General features: G+C 43.0%; 1 protein-coding gene across 1 annotated transcript in view; it reads left to right on the top strand.

Moving 5' to 3' along the window:
• The window catches only part of RRM2B (ribonucleotide reductase regulatory TP53 inducible subunit M2B), a 36,969-nt gene extending 10,796 nt beyond the window's left edge, over positions 1-26,173 (top strand). The window contains exons 4-9 of the mRNA XM_004580645.2: positions 370-503; positions 1,294-1,388; positions 12,142-12,275; positions 15,998-16,102; positions 17,989-18,102; positions 25,314-26,173. Coding sequence (XP_004580702.2) covers positions 370-503; positions 1,294-1,388; positions 12,142-12,275; positions 15,998-16,102; positions 17,989-18,102; positions 25,314-25,466 — 735 coding nt within the window. The 3' untranslated portion in view covers positions 25,467-26,173. The remainder of the gene's footprint in view (positions 1-369; positions 504-1,293; positions 1,389-12,141; positions 12,276-15,997; positions 16,103-17,988; positions 18,103-25,313) is intronic.
• The last annotated feature ends 1,792 nt before the right edge of the window (positions 26,174-27,965 follow it).

Genomic DNA, 27,965 nt, shown 5'->3' on the forward strand with positions numbered 1-27,965 from the left:
GAATCTTCATCATGAACTAGCAGAGACTTCAGTATATCTATCTACTATTGAGAGAAAAATGACAACATGAATTCTACAAAGCAAGGACATTATTTTTGGGAGATGTTCTAAAATATCTGGTTCTGTAGGTGGTATTTTCACCCATCTGTTCAGTTCGTTGAATTGCTTAATAATGCAGTATGCCACTGAATGGTTGTGAAAGGTTGAGGAGAAAGCACTGTTGCTTAAGATGCTGCGGAAGAAAATCCATGAAGTCTTTCTGACGTGTTTGCTAAAATTCTGATGTCCAGGTCCTGTTCTGTAGTGCTTGACCCAGTGTCTCATGAGAGCCCGCGGAAGTAAATGCTTATATTTCCTTTGTTTTCTTAGGTGGAACGCTTTAGTCAGGAGGTTCAGGTTCCAGAGGCCCGCTGTTTCTACGGCTTTCAAATTCTCATCGAGAATGTTCACTCAGAGATGTACAGTTTGCTAATAGACACTTACATCAGAGATCCCAAAAAAAGGTATTACTGCTGGAATTCTATTTACAAAGCTTTAACTTGTTGCTTGATTATATCCAAAGCAGAATCTGTTTTAAAACTGAATGTTAAGAAAAGGGGATTCAGGGGCCCGGCGGCGTGGCCTAGCGGCTAAAGTCCTCGCCTTGAAAGCCCCGGGATCCCATGTGGGCGCCGGTTCTAATCCCGGCAGCTCCACTTCCCATCCCATCCAGCTCCCTGCTTGTGGCCTGGGAAAGCAGTCGAGGACGGCCCAATGCATTGGGACCCTGCACCCGCGTGGGTGACCCGGAAGAGGCTCCAGGTTCCCGGCATCGGATCGGCGCGTACTGTCCGTTGCGGCTCACTTGGGGACTGAAACATCGGATGGAAGATCTTCCTCTCTGTCTCTCCTCCTCTCTGTATATCCAGCTTTCCAATAATAATAAAATCTTTAAAAAAAAAAAAAAGGGGGGGGATTCAAATATGGGCGCTTACGGGTATGCTATTTTCTGTTGCCTAATAAATTAGGTTGAAAACTTAGAAAAAACTAATCTTCAGATATTGTATCTTTAGAAACTATTTGTTAGCATATTTTGGAAACAGAATGTTTCTATTCATTTAAGTTTTGTGTTTGAGCATTTCTGAACCACTAATTTTGAGTTTTATTTTGATTTCTATATTTTATGAATATAAAGAAATACAGGAAAATACATATCTGATAGTATACTAGAGTTAAATTATTATCTCTGATTAAACACAATTTAGTTGAGAAAGACAAGTGAATGATTTTTATTAATTATTCTTGTTTTTGCAGGGAATTTTTATTTAATGCAATTGAAACAATGCCATATGTTAAGAAAAAAGCAGATTGGGCACTGCGATGGATAGCAGATAGAAAATCTACTTTTGGTATGTAGCTATAATTTATGCATCATCAAATTTGCCTCAGGTGATGTATGTTTTTATGTGATGTAACTCTCAGTACTAATCAAAGTCGTAATATGAAAAAAGGAATACAAATGTTTCAATATGTAGTTTTACTTAGAAACTTTTATTCTTAACACTTAGCAAATGATGGTAAAATGAAGCTCTTTCCTTCTGTATTTAATAAGTCAGAAGTTGAAAAGCTAGGTCAGTGGTACCTCAAGGGATGCTGTAGTAATCCATTGTTTGTACTTGATTTAAAAAAATTAGATTCATTTATCTGTATTTAAAAGGTAAATTTTCCTGAGAGAAGGAGAGAGAGAGAGAGAGGATCTTGCATTTGTTGGTTCATTCTCTAAATGGGAGTTACAGCTGGAGCTCATCTGATCTCAAGCTGGGAGCCAAGAGCTTCTCCCCAGCTTCCCACGTGGGTGCGGAGACCCAAGGCCTTGTGTTGTCCTCAATTGCTTTTCCAGGCCATAAGCAGGGAGCTGGAAGGGAAGTGAATCAGCCAGAACACAAACTGGTGCCCGTATGGGATGCCAGTGCTTACAGGTGGAGGATTAGCCTGTAACACCAATGCACTTGTCCCAGTTTTTACTTAATTTTAAGAATGTTTGTTTTAGGAATTTAAAATATGTCAGTCGTAATTTTTTGTTGTTGTTGAACCAATATCTGAAGTCTAAAAAACTGAAGATTAGTTTATTCAACCAGGACATGAAACATTTTGCAATAACCAGCTCATTTTTCATACACATCCAGAACTAAATGAAAGCACTCTCTGGCTGTGTTGAGATCCCAGAACATTTACTTTTACTTATTATTAACATATTTATGGACTTATTTAGTTCGTTTTTGAGCAATAGAGACAGCAGCAGAAAGGGACAGAGAAGAAGCTGGAGAGAGTAACAGGCCACGCGAGCTCCCATCTGTTGACTCACTGTCCACATGCCTGCAGTGGGCCAGGCGAGGCCAGGAGCCAGGAACTGAATCCAGAGCCCCATATGGTGGCAGGGTCTCAGCCACTTGAGTCATCACCTGCTATACCCCAGGGTGTGCATTAGTGGGAAAGTGGGAACAGGGGCTGAACTAGAACCCTGAACTTGAACCCTGGCACTCTATTTGGATGCAGTTGTTTTACCTTATATTTTATAGGCCAAATGTCTTCCCTCTGTAATTGTTTTTTTTTTTTTTTAAGATTTATTTATTTGTTTAGAAAGGTAGAGTTAGAAGAGGAGACAGAGAGATAGATCTCCCATCTGCTGATCCACTTCCCAAATGGCTACAGCAGCTGAAGCTGAACCATTCTGAAGCCAGGAGTGAACAGATTCTTCTACATCTTCCACATGGGCACAAGGTCCCTAGAACTAGCACACTCTGCTGCCTTCCCAGGCCATTAGCAGAGAGCTGGAGTCAAGCGGAGCCACTGGGACTCTAACTGACACACATATGGGATGCTGGCACTACAGGCAGAGGTTAGCTTGCTACACCACAGCACCTGAATGCCACCTCCATAATTTTGAGACAGTGATTAAGATTGTAAGTGACTGGGTCCTGGCGTGACAGCCTGTCATGCTCCAGGATCCCATATGGGCACTCAGTTCATGCTGCTTCCCGTCCAGCTCCCTGTTTGTGGCCTGGGAAGGTGGCCAAGGACAGCCTTGGGACCCTGTACCCATGAGGAGACCTAGAAGAAGCACGTGACTGCTGGCTTCAGATTGGCTCAGCTCCTGCCGTTGTGGCCACTTGGTGAGGGTGAATCAGTGGATGGAAGATCTTTCTCTCTGTCTCTCCTCTCTGTATATCTGACTTTCCAAAAAAAAAAAATATATCTTTAGAAAAAAAATTGTGATTTGCAGAGTAGTTGCTTAATTATTAAGCTTCTTTGATTAATATAATATTAACATTAATGTATTTATTTGATTAACTGCATATTTCATTTTTTACCATTCCATAATTTTTAGTCTGCTTTCTGGTTTTATTTATTATGTGGGGAAAGCAGGGTCAAAGTTCTTGCTCTCTAGTCTCTGTACTAGGGAGCAGTTAAAAATGAGAACTCCAACAGTGCTTTTTTTTTTTTTTTAAGATTTTTATATTTATTGTACTTGAAAGTTAGAATTACAAAGAGAAAGAGGGAGAGGCAGAGAAAGATTTTCCATCTTCTGGTGTACTCACCAGTAACTGCAGTGGCTGGAGCTAAGCTGATTCAGAGCCAGGAGCCAGGAGCTTCTTCTAGGTCTACATTGTGGGTGCAGGGGCTCAAGGCCTTGGACTCCTCCACTGCTTTCCCAGGCCATAAATAGGGAGCTGGATCAGAAGTGGAGCAGCTGCGACACAAATTGGTGTCCATATGGGATGCCAGCAGCACAGGCAAAGGATTAGCCTGTTATGCAACCATGCTGGCCATCTAAATTGCTTTTATTTTTATTAATTATGTCTATTTGTATTTCCATATTAGAAATTAAAACTGAGATTAAAAATATTTGCTTGGCTAGTACATTATAAGATAACAATAATTAACCCATTATGTTGGAATGTAAATGATCGTTTTATATTAAAAAACCTTATGTTTTCCGAAAGGTATTAGTAAATATAGCATGCTTTAATTTTTTTACAAATCTTTTTAATGTTTTACTTAATAAAGAAAGTTTAATTATTCTATCTGCATTCAGCTTGCTGAAATTATGTTATTTTGGTTAAAGTATATGCAGAAAATTCAGTTTCTCTAGTTAGAAATGAGAGGAATATTTTACTAACCTTTTCAGATTACTGTGGATTTGTCTTGTAGCCTGTGGAAAATAATAAACGTGAAAGAATGTTAGTAAAATAAATACTGCTTCAGTGTTACGAAAAAAAATTATTTGAAGATTTGTTTATTTAGTTAAAAGGCTAAATCAGGAAGAGACAGACTTAGAGATTGTCCGACTGGTTTTTTCTCCAAATGGCTGCGGCAGCTAGGACTGGTCCAGCCCAAGGCCAGGCGTCAGGAACTCCATCTGAGTCTTCTTTGTGGGTGTCTGGTCCAGGTACTTGACTGTCATCCACTGCCTTCCTTGGAATGTTAGCAGGAACAGAGCAGCCAGGACTCATACACATATTCCAGTTCGGGAATGTTAGCATTCGTAAATAGTCACTTAACCTACTCTATCATGAGGCCAGCCCCATGAAAATATTTTTGACTTCACAGATCTCCTTGTTCTGTACACTTGTCAGGGACTCCTGGACCACACCAGAGAACCAGTCATATCATGCACATATGGGCCAGTGTATAGTAGACCAGGGAAGAAACACATGTGTTTTCATTGCTTTCAATTCTTTTCAAGAATGAGAAAAGCAGTGACTCTCAGTGTGCATAAAACACATCTGGAGAATTCGTGGAAAAGCCTTAAAGAATCCAGATGGGAACGAAGAACCTATGTTTTACACTGAGTTGGTTCTCTTACAAATGGTTTGGGAAGTCCACTTTGAAACACTAACAAAAAAGAAAGAAAGGGGGAAAAAAAACAAAAAAAGGGGACTGTCCAAAGTATTTAGTATGCACTGAAAGTAGTCACATGGCTTGGTACTGGTAGGAAATGATGAGTGGGGTCGCAGAGCGCATGCGTTTCATGACACTGCCAAACCCAAAAGGAGAACAGCCAGACAGGAGAGGCCGTCACTCTGCAACTGCAAGGGCTTCAGTGAGTCTTCTCAACACTTCATCTCAGGGCCAGAGCCCATTCAGGGTTCTGACTCAGGGTGTCCGAGGGAAGAGCTCGCTCTAGAATGTGTGGGGAGTGCGACCAGAAGGGAAGGGGAAAAGCATGAAGAGCGTGTGGGCAGCCCCTTTTTCTGGCGAGTGGAGGTGAAAGACAGTTTTGCTTTGCCACTTTGACTTTCTGTAACCAATCCAGGAAGAGCAGATACATGCCCCCACTGTGCCACCTGTGTCCTCGGCAGCTTTAGGATGACAAAAACAGCTTTCATCTGGCTGAGAACTTTGCCTAACGTTTTTGGTGACCTTCTTGGTGACTCCTGCACCAAGTAGGATCCAGTAAAACAACTGTTCTTTTCTGGTATTTCAGACTGTCATGATTTTAAAATGTTTTAACTGACGAGAACCTAAGAATATGCCTTTTAAAAAGTATTGTTTTAAACTTTCTACATGACAGGAAGATTCAATCTCTGTAGAGCTAAAAATTCTTAATTATATACCTGTGTAGTTTTAAAAAATTGAGACATTTTGTTTCATTTTAGAAATAACATAGTTCTGATACTATGGCATAGTAGGTGAAGAGCACACTGGTGCCATCTGGTATGGGCACCAGTTTGTGTCCTGGCTGCTCTACTTCAGTCCGTCTCCTTGCTAATGTGCCTAGGAGAGCAGCAGAGCATGGCTCAAGTCCTCGGGATCCTGTACCCAGGGTCCACTCCAGCCCAGCTCTGGCCATTGCAGCCATTTGGGAGTGAAGCAGCAAACAGAGGATCACTGTCTCTTCTCTCTTAACTCTGCCTTTCAAATAAAAGTAAATAAATATGAAAACATTCTTTAAAGAACTTTAAGGCAGTTGTATAGATTGAACCTTAACATGCATAATTAAATTTCATTTGAAAAATTAAAAAAAGTTATGCATGCTCTGTCTTAAAAATATGTCTTTTTCTTTTATAAAATAGATCATAGGACCATTGTATTTATTATGGTTTTTAGAATAAATGTCTGGAAGTCTCTTTGTGTTTCACATGTGGGAATCTTCTAAAAATAACATACAAAATTGCCCCTTATTAATTCTTTTATCCTCTCCAAGAAAGAATAGCCTTTCAAAACTGTTTGTTATAGTCTTTATTATTTAATATTCATATGAATGCACAGAATGATTGAAATACCATTTTCCTTTTCTCACGATATTTCTATTATAACTATAATCTAGTTACCTTACAGAAAAATTATCTAGGACATGACCTTAATCTCAAAAAATTATAACTTTCCCCTACCTTATTAGTAGTAAAATAAAAACATAGCAAGCCATATGTTAAGCTGATATACATCTTGATTGCAGGTACAGCTGTTATGTTTTGCGCAATTAATAGACATCTGAGTGACTAAATATTTTGTTTCTGGTTTGGTTTGAAATAATTAAGGAAGGGACCTAGCATGATGGCTCAAAAATGGCTAAGTCATTTCAAGCACAACATCCCATATGGGTGCTGGTTCGTATCCTGGCTGCTCCACTTCCCATCCAGCTCCCTCCTGCCTGTGACCTGGGAAAGCAGTTGAGGTTGGCCCAAAACCTTGGGACCCTGCACTCGCATGGGAGACCTGAAAGAAGCTCCTGGCTCTTGATTTCAGATCGGCTCAGCTCCAGCTGTTGGGGCCATTTGGGGAATGAACCAGCATATGGAAGATCTTTCTCTCTGTCTTTCCTTCTCTCTGTAAATCTGATCTGCCTTTCAAATCGAAATAAATACATTTTTAAAAAAAATAATCAAGGAAAACAGCAAGGACAAACAGAGCATTGTTCAGTGATAAGCAGAATCATTTACAGTTAGGCATCTTCCTTTTAAAATTTTAAATATAATTCATTACATTTGTTTTAAAATTATTGTCTTCAGTTTCTGTATCAAAGTTGTACAATTTCCATAGAAATGGCTTTAAAATATATTTTATTGTCTAGTGCTTATTCTGTAGTTTTCATTGTGTCCATTCAGAGTACATTCATTAAGTACCTGCCATTAGTCTGATCCTGTAAGTACTGGGATAGTCTGCAATATCATCCTTGAAAAAGATTTGTAGCTCTTACAGATAGTAAGCTGTCTTTCTCTCAGAGTCTTTTTAAAAATTTGTTAATTATTTTATTTTTGATGATTTTTACATAGTTGATTAGGGTGATAAGGGTCAAGGGCTACAGGAAGGTGGGTGAAATCACCATCTCCATATTCTCTTTTTTACTTCCTGTATCTGGGGGAAAGGGAGAAGTAAGGAGAGAAGCCACATCCAGCGTCTCAAATGCCTTTGCACCCTGGGATGGAGGACAGCCACCTAACAGCACCCCAGGGTCCCCAATGTGGGACATTCTCTGAGGGTCCTGTTCATGAGGTTTCAATAGTTCAACAGTTCCAAATTGCTGCCAGTCTCACCACTTTAGGCACGATGAAATCTCTCCAGAATCTACTGGTTGACATAGTCCACCTTAGAGTCTCCGTTTGCCCAAATATTCACTGCCAATAGATCAATTTGTTCTATCCTCCATTCTCTGTTGTGGTACCAGGTTTCCTCTGCAGACTCCAGTGTACTGCCATATCCTGCACGTGCACCTGGATATGCTGTCCACTGCTCCATCTAAGCCACTGAGGAGGCCCAACTCAGACACATGCACTCCATGGTCAGACCATGGAACCTACAATTTTCTCCATGGTTGGGGTTCTGAGTCCAGTCTTTCAGTTGTGGAGATCCCCATAGAAACTTCATCTGAAGTGATCCCAGACCTGATTCTTGTGTGTGCTTCTACACAAACCAATGGGTGTTGCAACCCAGCCTGATCCTGGTCACCACACATTTGGCCTTCACATACACTAGTGGGAGCTTCGGCCTAGTTGGAGTGACCTGCAACAACCCCCACCAGGCCCACCCCCTGCCCTGGTTCTTGTGCTTGCCAGTATGTATAGCAGACTGGTCCACATCCCATTCAGCTCTCATACATGTCAAAGGCACTGAAGCCTAGTTCAACCCAACCAGCCCTACTAACCAACCCACACATGTGCTAGCGGGTGCCACTCTGTGTAGTCATGCCTGCCCCAGTCCTGGTTCTCATGCTCACCAGTTGGAGTGACAACCCAAGAGGGAGGTGCCCACTGTTTCCCTACTGGGCCCACTCCAACTCCCACTTCTTGTACTTTCTAGGTGGTTTTGCAGTTTAACTTGACAGAATTTGGCTCCTCTGCCAGCATCTGCCAGCTGATGCTGCAGCAAAGCCCAACTAATCCAGTTCACACTCACTCTGACTTATGCATGCCCCAGTAGGAACAGTCAACCCAGCCTGACTTTCCACTGATCCAGTCCACATGAGGCCAACAGGTGTTGTAGCCTTGCTTGGCCTGTTCTGCCCCATCCCAACTCATGCTCTCCAGTGGGAGTGGTGGTCCAGCAGAGGAACCCTCCACAGCCCCCCTTCTGGCTTCTCCCCCTCTCCCCTTAGTCTCATGTGTGCTGGTTGAGAGCTGCGGTGCAGTCTGGCCTGGCCTACCTCACCTCAGCATTTGCCAATGGGTGCTGTAGCCTGTCCCGTCCTGGGCCACCTCCAATTCCAGCTCACGTTGGTGGTGGCTACAGATTAGCTCAGCCCATCCAGCCCCCAGTCCTGGCCCTCCTGTGAACTGGCTTTTGTTGTGACCTAACCCAGACTGACCCACTCTCCATTCTGGTGCTGGGATTTACCAGTGAATAATATAAATTGGCCCATTATGGTTCGCCTTCGGCCTGCGCCAAATGTATGCCTATGGGTACCGTTCCTTGGCCTAGTCTGGGCTGCTTCCTATTGTGGTTCTTGTGCTCACCTGCAGGGACTGTGTCCTGACACAGGAGCTTCCCAAGCTCCTCCATCAGAACCTCTCCTAATGCCAGATCTCGCACACACTGGTGGGTCCACGGGCCAACCCTGCTTGGTCTACCTCTTGTTCTAGCAGGAACAGTGGCCTTTCCTGACTGTCCTTCACTCATTCCAGTTTTTACTCTTGGGTGTTGCAGCCCAGCCAACCCTGGTCTGCACCCAGACACAGTTCACACATGGCTCAGCAGGGGCAGAGACCCAGCCTAACCCATCCTATACCTACCCTGGTTCTTATGAGCACCAGTGGGTGCTGGAGTCTAGCCCAGTGTGGCACACCCCAGATATAGTCCACACCTTGTGCCAAGGGACACTGCAGCCATGTCCGGACTAGACAGCAGCCCCTGCTCTGGCCTTCACATTCACCAGTGGGAACCACAACCCAGCCAGGGCGTCCCATTTACTCCCCAACCAGGCTTGTTCCCATCCATAGATCTGTGCGTGCCAGTGGATACTCTGACGCGGTTTGGCATAGCTCTTCACCTGTCTTGGCTTTTGCCTTTGGATGTCGTAGCCTGGCCTGACCTGGCTGGCCCCCAGTCCCAACTCTCGCTGGTGGATGCTGGAACCAGGCCCTGCTCAGTCTGCTCCCATTCCTGACTCATGCAAACTGGAAGGTGTGACAGCCAGGCCCAGCATGACCTGTGCTCCAGCCTGGTTTTTGCACTTGCCTGTGAGCTAAGGTTAGCTCGGTCCTGCCTAGTCTGCCTCTTTCCAAAACCAACCCACACATTGGCCAACAGTTGGAGCTACCTTGCCCAGCCTGCCTCACTCCCAGGTCTGGACCATGTGCTCAGCAGCGGGAGCTATGACCCACTAGGGGAGCTTCCCAAGTTCCCCCATTCTGCCTACTCCCAGACCCAGATCTCATGCATGCCAGTGGGTGCTAGACTCTTGCTCTTCCATCTTGACCTAGTATGAGCTAGTGAATGTTGTGGTCTGGCTCACCTCACACTCTGTTTGATGGTGCTCATGTGGGTCCTGCAGCCTGGACCTGCCCAGACTATTCTTGGTTCCTGTCCCCGGGAGTGTTGACAGGTTCCATGATCACACCTAGCTTAGCCCCTTACCACCCTAACTTTTGAGCTAACCAATGGGACTTGCATTTCCATCGGTCTGGCCCACAAATCCCCGAACCTGGTTCTCTTGCATGCTGATTAGTGTCATGGCCCTACCTAATGTGACCTGTCCCCTGTTCCAACATTCAGTCAGGTACTGGGATCTAGTCCTGCTAGACAGTCCCCCAGTTCTAGATTTCGCGTGGACTGGTGTGTGGTGGTCAGCAATGTTCCATGCTAACAAGCCCAATTCTGGATTCCCATGTGTGCTAGTGCATGTGTCTGACCCATACAGATCTTATAGCCCTCCAACCACTAACTCTCAGTCCCCTCACTTACCTGTAAGTACAGTGGCCCTTTCGTTGAGTGTCCCTCAGGATTCATTCCTCATTTACATGTACTTTGGCCTTATTCATGGATGTCCTTGGGCAGTACTTCCAGACCCCCAAGACCCCAGAGCTCGCTACCGGGCTGCCAGTGGGCAAAGCCCAGGATTCGTTCACTGCCTAGCAGCATGTGGCTAGGAGATTCAGACACCAGCACCTCTGGGCAGACTTATCTGGACTCTGCCCAACCATCGTGATGGAGTAGACGGAGCCATGATGCTGAGCATGCCCAGATCCACCTTCAGCATGATCGCTGTGGACAGAGGAAATTCTCGGATCTAGAGCTTGGACACACCAAGGATTTGCCCACCACTTGGCAGCAGCGGATGGGGAGCTAGTGTCCCCAGCAGGAAGCCTGGCCTCGCATGGGTTCTTCCAGCCACAGCCACATGGCTGGGAGATTCAGACACCTGTACCTCTGAGCAACTTACCTGGACTCCACCCATGAGTAACCTTTCAAACTGGCCCCTAGACGTGGAGCAGAAGGCAGAATTTGCTGACAAGATGAGACGTTTTATCTAAATAGCTATATTTCTTTTTACTTGGGTTAATCTGCTTTTTTTTTAAAGATTGATTTATTTTTATTGGAAATGCAGATCAGATTTATGGAGAGGAGACATAGAGAAAAATCTAACATCCACTGGTTCACTCCCCAAATGGCCTAATGGCCAGAAGTGAGCCAACCCAGAGCAAAGAATTTCTTCTGGGTCTCTCATACAGGTGCAGGATCCTAAGACATTGGGGTCATCTTCTACTGCTTTCCTAGGCTGTAAGCAGGAAGCTTAATGGGAAGTGGGCAGCTGAAACATGAGCCAGCACCCATATGGGATGCTGGCAATTGCAAAGTGAGAATTAGCCATTGAGCCATTGTGCTGGGCCCTTGTCTGTTTTTTGAATTATGGATGCATGGCAATATTTTTTGAAATGTTCCCAGCTAGTCTATGGGATACTGTAAGTCTCAAAATAATATACCTCACAACCTTCCCGCTTGCCATAAGCAGACCTTTTTTTTTTTTAAAGGTTTATTTGTTTTTATTGGAAAGGCAGATCAAATTTACAGAGAGAAGGAGAGACATAGAGAAAGATCTTATCCTCTGGTTCACTCCCCAACTGGCCACAATGGCTGGAGCTGAGCCCATCCGAAGCCAGAAGCTTCTTCTGGGTCTCCCATGTGGGTACAGGGTCCCAAGGTTTTGGGCCTTCCTCTATTGCTTTCCCAGGCCACAGGCATGGAGCTGGATGGAAAGCAGGGCAGCTGGGACATGACCTGGCACCCATATGGGATGCTGGTGCTTGCAAGATGAGGATTTAGCCATTGTGCCATTGCATCAGGCCTGCAGATATTTGTCGTAAAGCCTGATTTCCACTTCCCACTCTTTACACACACATGCATGTACTTACACTCCCAGGCTTGTGTGGTATACAAGCAGGTCTCTTCTTTTGCTGTGTGCGATCTTAATCCAGGCACCAACTCTACAGGATCCTATTGTGTCATGTAGGACCTGAAGGAGACAGTGCACAAATACCTTCCTGCCCTTTAGGATCGAGGTGGGACATTTCCTGTCCAGAAGACTCTTGACCATGGTACCGACTTTCAGTTTTGTCTCAGCAGGATAGTTGGGGTAGTGTAAAAGCAACTCAAGATCTCTTGTGAACCTGTGAATGCCCAACGGGCGTGTTTCAGCAAGTGACACTTGTGTTTTGTGTCTCCCAGGGGAGAGGGTGGTGGCCTTTGCTGCTGTAGAAGGAATTTTCTTCTCGGGATCTTTTGCTGCTATATTCTGGCTGAAGAAGAGAGGTCTGATGCCTGGACTCACTTTTTCCAATGAACTCATCAGCAGAGATGAAGTAAGGGACACATGATTTTTGTTGTTTTTCAGTTTTGTTTTGGTTTGCATTTGGTGTTCGTTTAGCTGTGTTTCCCCTGGAAAATGCTTGTGGTGATACGAGTATCCTGGTAATGGAAAGGAAGCAGAACGTTACATTTCCCGGGCCTTGAGGACGCTGCCCCTTTCCCTGCTGTGTCTCTGACCATTGCTGCTCCGTCTCCGGTGCTCACCCTTGTCTGTCTCTGTGTCTGTGAACTCCTGCCTTGGCCTCCTTCCTTCTGGCCGGGTTTGTTTATTCCATGGAATGAACTACTACTGAAGTGCTTCCAGCTTCTCCACATTTGTCTTTCCTGAACACAAACCGTGCGTGTATGTTCAAGTGCATGTGAGATCTTTTCTCCCAGTAAGTCTCACTGGTATCAAAGACCCAGCAGTTCAGAAATCAAGCCTGCCATCTAAAACCTGAAGAGTGTTCTTGCTTCAGTTTTCCCTGCCTCATGAATTGTCATTACTCTTTTATCCAGTCAGATAATTGCAAATCTAGGAGTCGTTTTAGATTGCTTTATTTATTTATTTGAACGTCAGAGTTACATAGAGAGAGAGAGACACAGAGAAAGATCTTCCATCTGCTGTTTTACTCCCAGGATGGTCACAATAGCTACAGCTGTCCCAGGCCAAAGCCAGGAGCCAGGAGCTTCATCCAGGTCTTCCCTGTGAGTGGCAGGGGCCTGAGTACTTGGGACATCCTTCGCTGCTTTTCTCAGCCCTTTGGCAAGGAGCTTATTTGGAACTGGCACCATATGTGATGTTGGCATCACAGGCAGTGACCCTAACTACTCTGCCACTTTGCTGGCCGCGTTTCTTTTCTTTTACAGCTACATGTATCAATCAGTAAATCTTGTTCCTCTCTTAATCCACTTTGTGCTGCTGTAACAATACCTAGGATTAGGGGATGTATAATAATCATGGATTTGGCTCATGACATTGATGTTTGGACAGTCCAGATGGCCTGATACCATCCTCTGATGCAAAGAGCTCCGGGGCTTGGTGGAGAAGCACAAGTGTTTTTGTGCTCTAGATAATTCATCCAGTCACATCTACCTGGCCCTCTTCTGCCAGACAGCATTAAGCTACTCACAAGTGCAGAACCCCGTGACCTAATTGCCTTCTACCAAGGCCCCATCTCTTAAAGGTTCCATCACCTCCACACCCCACCCCAATCACCCAGCCTCCAGCACAAGAACCTCTGGGGGCAAGCCACAGCCAGTCCATAGCATCATCTTAGCCTGTGTTATCCTTCCTGTCTTCCACTTTTTTTTGTTGTTGTTGTTGTTGGTCAAGAGGCAGTTCAGAACTCTTCTGACACAGTTCAGCACAATTCTCCACCCTTTCCTTCGTGTACTCATTAGAAAAGTGAAACTCTTAGAGCCCATTTACATCTGCTGCGCTTCTAATCTCTCTTCTCGGCATTAGGCATCGTGCTGCTTAGGGCAGAGACCTGGCCTTGCTTAGCTTTCTGTTCTCACTGTTTTGCCCATTACAACCCGTCAGTTCACATGGATTGACTGTACCTGTAATTTGGACTCCTCAGCTGATTTGCAAAAGCTTTGCCATGTTACTTCTCTAAATTTCTGGTTCTCATAACCTTAAACCTCCTGATGGTTTTGTTAGAATGAAAAGAAACAGCACCTGTGAAAGTGCTTTCTTTTTTAAAAGATTTATTTATTTTTATTTTTTATTTTTCTTTTTAAAGATTTTATTATTATTATTGGAAAGCCGGATATACAGAGAGGAGGAGAGACAGAGAGGAAGATCTTCCATCCGATGTTTCACTCCCCAAGTGAGCCGCAACGGGCCGGTGCTGTGCCGATCCGATGCCGGGAACCTGGAACCTCTTCCAGGTCTCCCACACGGGTGCAGGGTCCCAAATCTTTGGGCCGTCCTCGACTGCTTTCCCAGGCCACAAGCAGGGAGCTAGATGGGAAGTGGAGCTGCCGGGATTAGAACCGGCGCCCATATGGGATCCCGGGGCTTTCAAGGCGAGGACTTTAGCCGCTAGGCCACGCCGCCGGGCCCAAGATTTATTTATTTTTATTGCAAAGTCAGATATACATAGAGGAGAAGAGACAGAGAGGAAGATCTTCTGTCTCCTGATTCATTCCCCCAAGTGGCCGTAACGGCCGGAGTTGTGCCAATCCGAAGCCGAGAGCCAGGATCCTCTTCTGAGTCTTGCACATGAGTGCAGGGTCCCAAGGCTTTGGGCCAACTTCGACTGCTTTCCCAGGCTACAAACAGGGAGCTGGATGGAAAGCGGGGCCACCAGGATTAGAACTGGCACCCATATGGGATCCCAGTGTGTTCAAGGCGAGGACTTTAGCTGCTAGGCTACTGTGCCGGGCCTGAAAGTGCTTTTAAAGTGCTATAAAATGCCTTGTTTCTGATCTATGCCTTTACATTTTGTTTTAAGAAAATACTTATTTATTTATTTGAAAGACAGAGTGACAGAGAGGGAAATAGGGAGGGAAAGATGGCATTCCTTTGCTGGTTTACTCCCCAAATGGTTGTAGCATCCTAGGCTGGAGTAGGCTGAAGCCCAGTGTTAAGAATTGCCAGCTGAGGAATCCTTTGTGAATGGCAAAAACTCAAAATAGAGCCATTTTCTGCAACTTCCCAGGTGTTTAGCAGGAGGTTGGATTGGAATCTGAGTAACAGGGTTCCACTCTGATATGAAATAGAAGTGTCCAAAGCCACAGCTTAATCTGCTGCACCACAAGCTGAGCCCTTGTGCCTTTAAATTTCTAATAAATTTTTTTCTAAATGTTATCATTATAGAAAATTAAAAGAATTTTAATTCACTGTCTCAACATATAGAGATAATCTTGAAAGATCTCTTTCTGCGTGTCTTCCCCCACCCCTGCTCTGTACCTCTGAGTTTCAAAAATAAATAAATATTATTTTAAGATTTATTTTTTTTATTAAAAAGTTGGATTTACAAACAAGAGATAAAGTAAGATCTTCCATCCACTGGTTCACTCCCTCAGTGGCCCCAACGGCCAGAGCTGAGCCAATCCAAAGCCGGCAGCCAGGAGTTTCTTCTGGGTCGCCTACACAGGTACACTGGTGCCCATATGGGATGCTATGTGTGAAAGTGGAGGACTAACCCATTGATGTGGCACAGGACCCCAAATAAATAAATTTTGAAAAAATTCATGAGAGCCTCACGAAATGTCTCAGTTGGCTAATCCTCTACCTTGCAAGTGCTGGAATCCCATATTGATGCTGGTTCATGTCCTGACTGCTCCACTTCCTATCCAGCTCCCTGCTTTTGGCCTGGGAGGATGACCCATAGCTTTGGAACTTTGTACAACTGAAAGAGGCTTTGGCTCTAGGCTCTGGCCGTTATGGCCAATTGGGGAGTGAGCCAGCAGATGGAAGATCTTTAAAATAAATAAATAAACAACAAATGAGATTTTATTTAGGCTCTTTGTTTTCCTTTGCAGAGTGCATTTGGTCATAGGTTTTTATCTGTAAATTAATTCTTCCATATTGTTAATGAACTAAGAGTTGTTGGCTTTGTGTCAGGATTTGATGGAATTTGAAGAAAATAAATTGTTGACCCTAGTCATTCTTTGATTTTCTAGAAATTCAATGATGTATTCCTAGAAACTATGTGATGTTCGTGATTGTGTGCAAAGAGGGGACTAGAAGTTCACTGACAGTGACATTTGCTTTCTTTTTCAGGGACTGCACTGTGACTTTGCTTGCTTGATGTTCCAGTATTTAGTGAATAAGCCTTCGGAAGAGCGAGTCCGAGAGATCATTGTGAACGCTGTGGAAATTGAGCAGGTGAGCAGAGTTCACACAGTTCTGCTGTTTGTATCAGTGTGTTAGGTTGATCAGGAATTTGACATTCTGCAGCAGTTTTATTTGGCCAACTTGGACAGTGCCGGTACATGCTGAGTGGCAATTACTATAAGTCAGTGTATAATTTCATTTGTAAGTCAATCTTTTTTCTTTCCCAACCTTATATTTTATTTCTTTCTTTCTTGAAATAACTTTTTTTAAAGTCATTCTATTAAGTGAGTATATTAAGGTTTTACATTTATTCCAACACCTTGAGGGGCTGTTTTTCTCTCTCATCGATTTATATCTGTCAGTCTTCACAGAGTAACAAACTTTATTGTACATTTTTAGGTTTTTAGCTACTAGAGAACAGTAATTTGTTGGTTTGTTTATTTTGTATTCTCAATAACCTAGCAGGTACCTAGCTGAAGCATGAACACAATGTTTATAGAACAAATAAGTAAATGGATTAGAGACCAGAAATAGCAGGTGGAGTACTCAGGAGGTTTTTTTTTATCATTCTAAAGAAGTTCTTTAAAAACGAAATCTTTTTTGAAACATTGCCTGCTTCATAGTTTTTGTATTGGTAAGGGAAATGGTATATAATGCATTTTGATATCTTTAATTATTTTAAAAAGTAAATTCAAATAAATAGTTAAATTCAAATAAATAGTTAAATTCAAATAAATAGTTTTATTTTTCCTCTACCCTGCCTTTTTAAAATTTCTCTCATAAATTTTTTATTGATACGAAAGGCAGAGTTAGAGAGAGGAGGAGAGACCGTGAGGGATCTTCCATGTACTAGTTCATTTCAAATGGCCACATGACTGGGGCTGGGCTCTTCTGAAGCCAGGAGTCAGAAGCTTCTTCTGGGCCTCTCACGTGGGTGCAGGGGCCCCAACACCTGGGACATCCTCCACTGCTTTCCCAGGATCATTAGCAGGGAGCTGGATCAGAAATAGTGTCTAACAGAGGATGCTGTTGTTGCACATATAGAGGCTTACTGGGCTATGCTACAACACCAGCCCATTCCCATTGTCTTTCAGTGTCCCTGGAGTTTCATTTACCTTTCAAATTCCAGATCCCCTGATGTTTTTTCTTTTTTTTGTTTGTTTTTTGATCGTAGTCTTTGTCAGTTGAGCTTTCCTGTTTTCCAGCTCCTTTCCATAGCAATGTTCCCCATGGTCATCAACTTTGGTGAAGCTTTTTCTAAGTTTTTCTGAACAAAGTATCTCCTTTAATCTACCAGAAAAATGTAGGAGCCCAGATCCTACATGCACCACTTCTAACAATCCAGTAATTTGGTAATTAGTTTCTGTTTATTTTGACTCTCTGGGAGTGTGAAAAATATTTTTTTTAAAAAATTTTATTTATTTTATTACGAAGTCAGATATACAGAGAGGAGGAGAGACAGAGAGGAAGATCTTCCATCCGATGATTCACTCCCCAAGTGAGCCGCAACGGGCCGGTGCTGTGCCGATCCGAAGCCGGGAACCTGGAACCTCTTCCAGGTCTCCCAAACAGGTGCAGGATCCCAATGCATTGGGCCATCCTCGACTGCTTTCCCAGGCCACAAGCAGGGAGCTGGATGGGAAGTGGAGCTGCCGAGATTAGAACCAGCGCCCATATGGGATCCCAGGGCGTTCAAGGCGAGGACTTTAGCCGCTAGGCCACGCCACCGGGCCCGAGTGTGAAAAATATTAATAGTTACATCCAATGTGTTTTTAAACAAATGGACATCATGTTCCATGTTGAAAGAATTTATCCTTTTCTACTTTCTTTTAACAGCATCAGTGTCTTAAGAAGTAAAGACAAAATCTTCTCTTTGGAAAGCATGCTTATTTCTTGCTTTGTTTTTACACTTCATGCTGTTTTTGTTTGCTTGTCAGGAATTTTTAACAGAAGCCTTGCCTGTCGGCCTCATTGGGATGAACTGCATTTTGATGAAACAATACATTGAGTTTGTAGCAGACAGATTACTCATGGAACTTGGATTCTCAAAGGTACTGGTTTTTGTTTTTTGTTTTTAACCTTAGCGTCTTTTTTTTTTTTTTCAGATTTATTTGTTTAACTTGAATGTCAGATTTAGACAGACAGACAGACAGACAGATCCTCCATGCTCTGGTTCACTCCCCAAGTGGCCACAGTGGTCAGAGTTGAGCTGATTCCAAGGCAGGAGCCGGGAGCTTCTTCTGGGTCTCCCACGTGAGCAGGGTCTCCCATGTGAGCACAGAGACCCAAGGCCTTGGGCCATCCTCTGTTTCCCCAGGCCATAATGAGGGAGCTGGTTGGAAGCAGAGCAGCCAGGGCTATAGCCAGCACTCATGTAGGATGCTGGAAGATTAACTTGCTACACTACTCTGACTACCCCAGTTTTTTTGTTTTTAAAGATTTGTTTTTATTTATTTGAAAGGCAGTTACAGAGAGAGCAAGAGAGAACCAGAGAGACAGGGAGAAATCTTCCACCTGCTGGTTTATTCCCCAGATGGCTCCAATGACTAGAGCTGAGCCTCAGGAACCAGAAGCTTCTTCTTGGTCTCTCAGTAGATGCAAGGGTTCGAGAATTTGGGCCATTCTCCATTGCTTTCCAGGCACATTAGCAGAGATCTGGATTGAAATGGAGCAGAGGCCAGTGCTATGGCATTGCAGACTAAGTCTCTGCCATGACACAGGCAACCCATACGGACACTGGTTTGAGTCCTAGCTGTTCCACTTCTGATCCAATTCCTTGCTAATGACCTGGTAGAGCAGTGGATGTTGAAACAAGTCCTTGTGCTCCTGCACCCACCTGGGAAGCCTGGAAGAAGCTCCTGTCTCCTGGCTTCAGACCAACCCATCTCCGATTATTACAGCCAGAGTGAACCAGCAGATGGAAGATCTCTCTCTCTCTCTGTCTTTCCTTCTCTCTTTGTAATTTTGCCTTAAAAAACAAACAAACAAACAAAAAAAGAGCAAGTAGAGCAGCTAGGACTCATATGGATGCCCTTTTGGGATACTAGCACTGCAGCCAGCTGCTCTATCTGATTTGCCACAGCACTGGCCTAAAAGATGAAGTTTTAAAAAAAATGTATTACTACTACTTGAAATGTTACAGCTAGGTAATGCTTTTAAAACATTTTTCTGATAGTGTTTATGTTATATTGTTCTAATTTTATATAGAATTTTTAAAATTTGCTTTTTACTTATTCATTTATTATTTAAAAAAAAAAAGATTTTCGTGTTTGAAAGGGTTAAAAAAAGGAAAGAAAGAGAGAGATCTCCCATCTGCTGGTTTTCTCCCCAAGTGTCTACAATAGCCAGGGCTGAGCCAGGCCTAAGCCAGGAGCAAGTGGCTTCATCCAGGTCTCATGAAGGTGGCAGGTGCCCAAACTTTTGTGCCATTTTCCACTGCTTTTCCCAGCAGGAAGCTGGACCACAAGTGGATTAGCTGGGACTCAAACCAGTGCCCATATGTGATGCCAGCATCACAGGCAGCAGCTTTTCCCACTCTGCCGTAATGCCAGCCTCTGTTTATGATTATTACTTTTTATCTACTTGAAGTAGAACACAAAAATGAGAGTGAGAGCTGCAATGAGAGAGAGGGAGAGAGAGAGAGAAAGAGAAAGAGAGAGAGAGAGAGAGAGAGAGAGAGAGAGAGAGAGATAACTTTCAGGTACTGGTTTACTCACCAGGTAGCTCCAACAGCCAATACTAGGCTGGGCTAGGATAGGAAGCTCAGAACTCCCTCTGAGTCTCCTCTATGGGTGGGCAGGAGCCAAGTACTTGAGTCTCTCAGGAAGTTAGGTTGAATCAAAGTAGCTAGGACTTGAACTACCACTCTAATATGGAATGTGGGCATTGCAAGCAGTGGCTTAACTTGCTGTGCCCCTGCCCTCCTCCATCGCTCTTTGAAAACGTGTGTGACAGAGTGAGGCATCTGGTGCAGTGACTAAGCTTGGGATGCCTGAGTTGTGCATGCGGTGCCTGGATTCAGCTCCAAGCTCTGCTCCTCATTCTTGCTTCTTGCTAATGTACGCCCTGTGAGGTGACAGATGATGGTTCATGTACTGGGTCTCTCACACTCACATGGAAGACCTCCCTGAGCTGTTGGGTTTTTGGCTTCAGCCTGACCCAGCCCATGCTGTCGCTGGAATATGGGGAGTGAACCTGTGGATGGAAGACTGGTTATTCCTGTCAGTCTCTGCCTTTCAAATAAAATGGAAGCAAAAATGAAAGCAAAACCTACCACATCACACAGCAGAGGCTTGTTTAGTATGAGCGCATTGATTTTGGCAAAATCCTTTGAAATTTAACATGAAATTTATTCCAGGAGTAGGAGACTGGTAAATATTAGAGCTGTTAAGTTCAATAAACTATTTTTGATAATAATTGCAGGTATAGTTTTAACAAGATATTTAACGCATATGTTAAACACATACATTTACATATATATTGACACAGTGTTATTATGTTATATACAATATATATTATGTATAACATTAGCATAATATATTATCATATGTATGTTTAACATGTATATATATATGTTAATAACCCTGATTAAGTCCCCATATGTCTACATTGTAATTTGGGGGGGTTGATACTTTGAAATGTGAGATACTTAGTAGGAAAACATTAATGATCGTAACTCTGAGCTCAGTTGCCTTTGAGTTCTTTCTGGTGTTTTTGGTAACCAGAGACAATATCTGAGTTTTATAAAGAGGTGTGGTTTTCACATGCTTTGTAAGAATGGAGCCCACTGCCAGATTAGCTGCCCTTGACTCCTGCTTCCGCCATGCTGTCTTGCTTACCTTCAACCTGTTTCCACACTTTGAAATGGAGACAGTAATAATAATGACACTTATGAGGTGGTATTCCAAAAGCACTTAAAATCATATCACATACGTAGCAGTAAATACACAATAAGTGGTTCATGTTTGTCAATATAAATGGAACATTCACAGGAAATCCCTATGGACTGCACTTCGGAAATCAGGAATTACAGATTTTGCTTTCTTGGCTTGCAATAGAAGTTTAAATTGTTTTTAAGGAGAAACCTTAGGAAATTCAAAATGCTGCGGCAGGATGTGAGGGCGACATCTGTCACCCCAGCGATCACCATGTTGAGTGGCTGATCTGGCTGGCTAGGGGTGTCCCCTTCCTGCCTCGCTGCTCCACATGCGTTCCTCCTGAAGCTGTGTGTTTGGTCCAAGAGGACGACCATCCCCGCCGCGGAGGACTGGTCTTCAGTCAAGGTGTACAAGTAGCTGTGCTCCCCGCTAGAACCTCCAAACAAGCTCTCAAATGCTGGGACGATAGTTTCCTTCTTGGCATTGTAGTTATGTCATGATAACCACAGCAAAGCATAGTGACAGAGTCTTGGAGAAGACATTTTTTTTTTTTTTTTGTAAAAAGAAACCGTATTTTATTGTTGCTGCAAAATTCTCTTTGCTTGCTGGTAATTAATCAGAGAAATCAAGATCATGATTACCTTAACATGATCTCTTAGAAGAAATTATGTGTATTGATAACTTTTGTCAGTGTGTTTTCTGTATTTGTTATAGGGAAATTAATTTGCTTATTTAAGCCTTAAAGTGAGTTCATAATTTAACTCATCATTTCCCCACATCCATATATCTATACATCCATGTTCCCTTGCTTATTAGAAAAATGTTGATCCTCGGGTTTTTTTCCTTTTGGGAAATTGGTAGCCATAGGTCTGAAAAGCATGGTTCTCTTGTAGGAAAAATATAGAAAAATTTAAAGCCTTGTTTTTCTGTAAGTCTTCAAAATATCTGGCTAAATTATAAAAATCAAAAATTACACGACCTCTTAGATTTTAATTCCATAAATTAAAAATTAACATAAAAAGAAGTTCTATATATATAGAAGTTGAGATAACCTTTAAAATAAGGTTAAAAGTAAAAATTATAACTTACTGAAAATATGAACTAAAATGTCCTTATAATAATGGCATAATGTAAATATATGTCAAAACCATTTAGAATACAGCCAAAGATATCCACAGCACACTATTTGTGGTCTTGAATGTGTGTGGAAGAAAACAAGAGAATTTGAAGTGGTTGAACTAAACTCTGCATCCAGAGAGCTAAAAAAAAAAAATGTCTAAATTAGCAAAGGGTTATGATTTTACAGATTTGTTGATAAGATTGGCATTAATGGTGCCATCAGCCTCTCCTTTACTTTGAGGTTAGTCGGTAAAAACACTTGAGTGCTTTCATGTGTCAGGCACAAGCCTGTCTCAGTCTGCTTGCTTTGTCTCAGTTGGCTTTTCTGTGTTGTGACTGATTTGGATCACACTTTTCAGGGAGATGCTGTGTTCTGGAATCTAGTGAACCCAGGGCTGTGGGCCCAGTGTTTGTGGTAATCTGTCTCGTGTACTCTGATGGCTCTGATTTTCACTCACTCTCTAGCAGTTTCTGACAGGCAGTTTCAGGCCATTCCCCATCTCAGCCATGTGGAGCCCATGAACTCCCCCTCGCCCTTTTAAATGTCATCATACATTTAAAGCTTTAATAAGAAATCAGTCACTGGCCCAGCGCCATGGCCTAGCGGCTAAAGTCCTCACCTTGAACGCCCTGGGATCCCATATGGGCGCCGGTTCTAATCTCGGCAGCTCCACTTCCCATCCAGCTCCCTGCTTGTGGCCTGGGAAAGCGGTTGAGGACGGCCCAATGCTTTGGGACCCTGCAACCTGTGTGGGAGACCTGGAAGAGGTTCCTGGTTCCCGGCATCGGATCGGCACAGCACCGGCCCGTTGCGGCTCACTTGGGGAGTGAGTCATCAGAAGGAAGATCTTCCTCTCTGTCTCTCCTCCTCTCTGTATATCTGACTTTGTAATAAAAATAAATAAATCTTTTTTAAAAAAAAAAGAAGTCAGTCACACAGCCTGCAATTTACTCAGTAAAAATGTACAGTTCATTGGTTTTTGGTATGTTCACAGAGTTGTGCAACACTCTCAACCAACCATTCCAGAACATTCTTGTCACTCTGCAAAGAATAGTTAGTTGTCATTCATGCCCCTCTGCCCTCACTTCAGCCATCCACTATCCTAATTGCTGTCTCTGTGGATTGGCCTCATGATTATATTCCATTTCATACAAATGTTCTCATGCAATACATTATCTTCTGTGACTTTCTTCCATCTTGAATAGGTTTTAATGGCTCATTCATGTCTTTGCATGTTTTAGAACCTTGTTTTTAAGATTTATATATTTTGTAGGTCAGAATTATAGAATGAGCAGGATCTTCCATATGCTGATTCACTGCCCTAATGGCTGAAATGGTCAGCACTGGGCCAAGCTGAAGCCAGGAGCCAGGAGCTCCATCGGGGTGTCCCATGTGGGAGGCAGGGGCCCAAGCACTTGGGGCATTTTTGCTGCTTTTCCCAGGCCATTAACAGGGAGTTAGTTGGGAAGCAGAGCAGTCAGGACACAAGCTGTCACCCTTATGGGATGCTGGTATTTTAGTTGGCAGCTTTACCCATCATGCCACAAAACTGGCCCCACCCCAGTGTCTTTAATGGTTAAATACTTTTCTGCTGAATGGGCATACTAAATTTTATCTATCCAGTCATTAATTGATAAACTTCCAGGTTATTTTTACCTTTAGCTATTATAATTAATGCTACTATGAACATTCTTAGGTTTTTGTGTGGACATGTGTTTTCATTTTTCTTTTTTTTTTTTTAAATCATCGTTGTCTAACGGCCCTCCTTCCCAGGGTTTGTATAATAAACAGGCGAGATTGAAGCATAGATTTTTTTTTAAATATTTATTTTATTTTTATTACAAAGTCAGATACACTGAGAGGAGGAGAGACAGAGAGGAAGTGGAGCTGCCGGGATTAGAACCAGCGGCCATATGGGATCAAGGCAAGGACCTTAGCCACTAGGCCACGCCGCCGAGCCCCATGTGTTTTCATTTTTCATGACCACACAGCTGGGTTGAAATTGCAGTGTCATGTGGTAACTCCATGTTTAATCATTCAAAGAACAGCCAGACTATCTCACAGAGAGGCTGTGCAATTTTACATTCCCCCCAGTATGTGAAGGTTCCATCTGTTCTTAAGGTTTTTTTAATTGGTTTATTAGTATTATTATTATTTATTGGAAAGTCGAATTTACACAGTAAGGAGACAGAGACAAAGATCTATCTGCTGGTTCACTTTCCAAGTGGCTGCAACAGCTGGAGCTGAGCCAATCTGAAGCCAGGAGCCAGAAGCTTCCTCTGGGTCACCCATGTGGGTGGAGGGTCTCAAGGCTTTGGGCCGTCCTCAACTGCTTTCCCAGACCACAAGCAGGGAAGTGGAGCATCTGGGACACAACTGGTGCCCATGTGGGATCCTGTGTTTGCAAGTCAAGGACTTTAGCCACTAGGCTACTGCGCCACACCCAACTTCTCCACATTCTTACCAACACTTGTTATCTGTCTCTTTTTTTAAATTTTATTTTAAATAGCCATAGTGAATATTAGTGGCTTCTCAGTTTGGTCTAGATTTGCATTCTCTAATGGCTAATGTTCTTGAGCAGCTTTTCGTGTGCCTACTGTGTATCTTCTTTGAAGACATGTCTGTTTGGATCTTCTGCCCTTTTTAAAAATCAGTTTGCTTGACCAGATTCTTATCTAGGGTGTTCAGAGTTCCTGCTGGGATATTTGCAGATTCAGAAATTCTCTCCATATCCCTCTTTGACTCACGGAACTATCCCAGTTTCCATCAGGGGGTGGCAGGTGTGCGTCGTCAGTTCAGAAGCAGTGAGAGAGCTTGGTGTTTGTCCCACGCTTTGATGGGCAGCAAGTGTTTTGTCTTCCTTTCCTGATAGTTGTTGGTTGTTTTTTTTAATGAAGTAAGACCTCAGTGTATTCTTAGTCTTTTAATATTTTGCGGGATTATAAATATGTGAATTCCTGGTAACAATGTTTATGGAAAATGCCTGTAATTATTGGGGTGTTAGGGGTTTGTCAAGGTGTGAAAACACTTCCATTTGATTAGTTTCAGTTTTTTCATTCTATGTCTTAGAGTACCAAAGCTGCTGCTGTAGACCTTTGTCGCCTTCAGGTGGGCAGTCCTGTGTCCCTCCAGGGGTAGTGCAGCCCTGGCGGCGGCTAGCCCGGTGCTGGGAGGCCTGGGCTCTGGGTCTTGTGATCTTTATTCTTTTTGCAGGATGCCGGTTGGCTTCTTCAGACGGTCTAATAGTCTCTCCTTTTCTTTTCAGGTCTTTCAGGCAGAAAATCCCTTTGATTTCATGGAAAACATTTCTTTAGAAGGCAAAACGAATTTCTTTGAGAAACGGGTTTCAGAGTACCAGCGTTTTGCAGTTATGGCAGAAACCACAGATAATGTCTTCACCTTAGATGCAGATTTTTAAAACCCTCTGTAAACCCATCACTGGGCAGATAGCAGTATATTTTTCCATGCTTTTTCCCCCACCCCCTAAACATGAAGTATCTCTTTAAAGAGGGGGCATTTATTTAAAAGGAAATCCCAAACCAACTTCAGTCAAGTTGGTTTATATCAAGATACTTTTTATTTTCTTGTATAACAGCAAGACTGTGACCTACATGCCTTTGTTTTGTCACCAGAATGTAAGGTGGTTGGCAGTATGGGGTGAAGGGTAAGAAATGAGTTTTGGATTCTGTGCTTGTTCCTTTGTATAGCCCTTAGCAAGACTTCAATATACTTATCTTTTAAATGGGTGTGATAGTAGGTCCTAAATGTGCAATATAGATGTGAGATTAAGATGGAAAAATAAGTGTTTTGCCAACTACCACCACACTATTATTTATCATTATTATGATTGTTAGTAGTGTTAATTACAGTAATGTGGCAAAAACGCTATTACCTCCTTAAAGTAATCGTGATTCTAGATCATTAGATCTAGAATTAAGTCCACCTTTGTACTTTTAATGTCTGGGAAAAGAATGTAAGGATTTCCTTAAAAAGATGATAACTCTCATAAACATGAAAATAGACTTTTTTAATTTCTCGAGAGGAAATTTAGTTCTTTGTTGCTTTGAGAAGAATACCAGTGGAGAATCCATGACATTATCACAGCAAGTGGCCTTGTGGACATTGTGAACAAAGCTATTCTTCAGAAATTAAAAATGTTAAAAATTGTCAGATTTAGCCCTGTAAAATCCTTAGAACCTGAATGCATTGGACAGAAGAGCATTTGCTGAAGACTGTTCTCAGAGCTGTCAGCCTTCCTGGCTGTTTGTGGGAGGTAAAGGGATGTAGTGGTCAGATGAGATTGGCAAATGTTGTACACGCCATTCGTCTTTCAAATGCATAGTTAGTACATCCAAGACTGGCTCTGCAGTGAGTTTATGTCAACGTGTATATTCCAAACCTCCTTAACACTGATACGTTTTTCTCCTATCGTTAGCATCCTATTGTGCTGGTGTTGATCAGAACATAAATGGGGGAATGCTGTTCTGGCATCATTACCATATAGAAGAAGGGCTGTATGGACCAAGAAAGGAAGGCCATGGTAGGGGTTATTGACCTGTTTCAAACTGGTGCCAAGTTTGTGTCAACTTCTGCTGTGTTTCTTAGTTTATGTCCTTTAAACTCTTCGTTACTTTTATGAGAGTTTTTCTTGTAGGGCATTGTGTGTTACAGGCTAGCAGATGGTGTGGGTGGCAGAGGTCTGTCCTCAGGAGATTAAGACCAGAAACCAAGAGTTCTGAGTGTAGTCTGGCCCCCTCTTTAATTTCTAAAAGTGTGTTGGGGTCCTGATTCTCGGCCAGCTACTTCATAAAGCTCTGAAAGTTACCATTTGGAGATTTTTGTCTTTATAGGAGTTTTTCCTCCCCCATTCATCCTGCAGTTATCTAATTGATCAAAACTGGGAGTTCTCAAGTGAGTGCAGAAAGCACAGCTCGTGCCCTTATCCTCAGAGAAGAAATCAGAAACCAGTGCTGTCTGTGTATGATAGCACCATTCACTCAGTTGCTGCCTGGTTTATCTAGTGTTTTTACATCTCACTTGTTCTCACAGTATCTTCCTGAACCTGACAGAGCAGCTACAAAGGCAGTATTACAGATGGCGAGAGGAAAGCTCAGCCAAGTCACAGGAGTTGGCCAACGTCTCATGGTTACTGCCCCTACTGTATGATTTTGTTTGGAAGTTGTCCTGACTTGTATTTCCAGCCATCTTGATTTGATTGTTGCCTGTTTCCTCATTGATTAAAGCATCACATAGTAATACAGCATTTATATATATGATGCTTTAAAGGATCAAAATACACAGCAACTTTGAATTATATCCAGATAATAAGTCCACACATGTTTATCCACTGACATATAAAAACTTAACATTTAAAACTGGTAATGCCCAAGATCAGGCATTTGGCACTGCTGGTACGGTGCTGCATGGGACCCCAGCACCCTCAGGGGAATGCCTGGTTCAGACTCTGGCTCTGCTTCCACTCCAGCTTCCTGCTAATGCGCATTCTGGGAAGGCAGCAAACGATGACTTAAGAACTTTACCCCCTGCCACTCACATTGAAGAACTGAATGCAGTTTCTGGCTTCTGGCTTTGGCCTAGCCCAACCTTGAGTGTTGTGGCAATTGGCCATGAACCAGCAGGTGGAAGATTTGACTTCTGTAGGTCTCTCTTCTTTGTCTGTCAAAGTGAAAAAAAAATATAAAAAGAAAAACATCCTTTGTTAATATGTGTAATAATAGAGTAGAAGAAAAAAATTAACAGTGCATATACTTTTTCAACCTAAATCTGTCTCATAATGACAGGTGCCTTAATGTGACGTTTATTTGTAGTAGCAATAAACTGTATTCAGGTGAAGAAGTCTTAATACTGCAATTTTGGACTTTTAACACACTGGCTTGTTACGTTTGGTATTCTAGAT

Source organism: Ochotona princeps, chromosome 9 (genome assembly GCF_030435755.1).
Source record: "Ochotona princeps isolate mOchPri1 chromosome 9, mOchPri1.hap1, whole genome shotgun sequence".
Lineage (NCBI taxonomy): Eukaryota > Metazoa > Chordata > Mammalia > Lagomorpha > Ochotonidae > Ochotona > Ochotona princeps.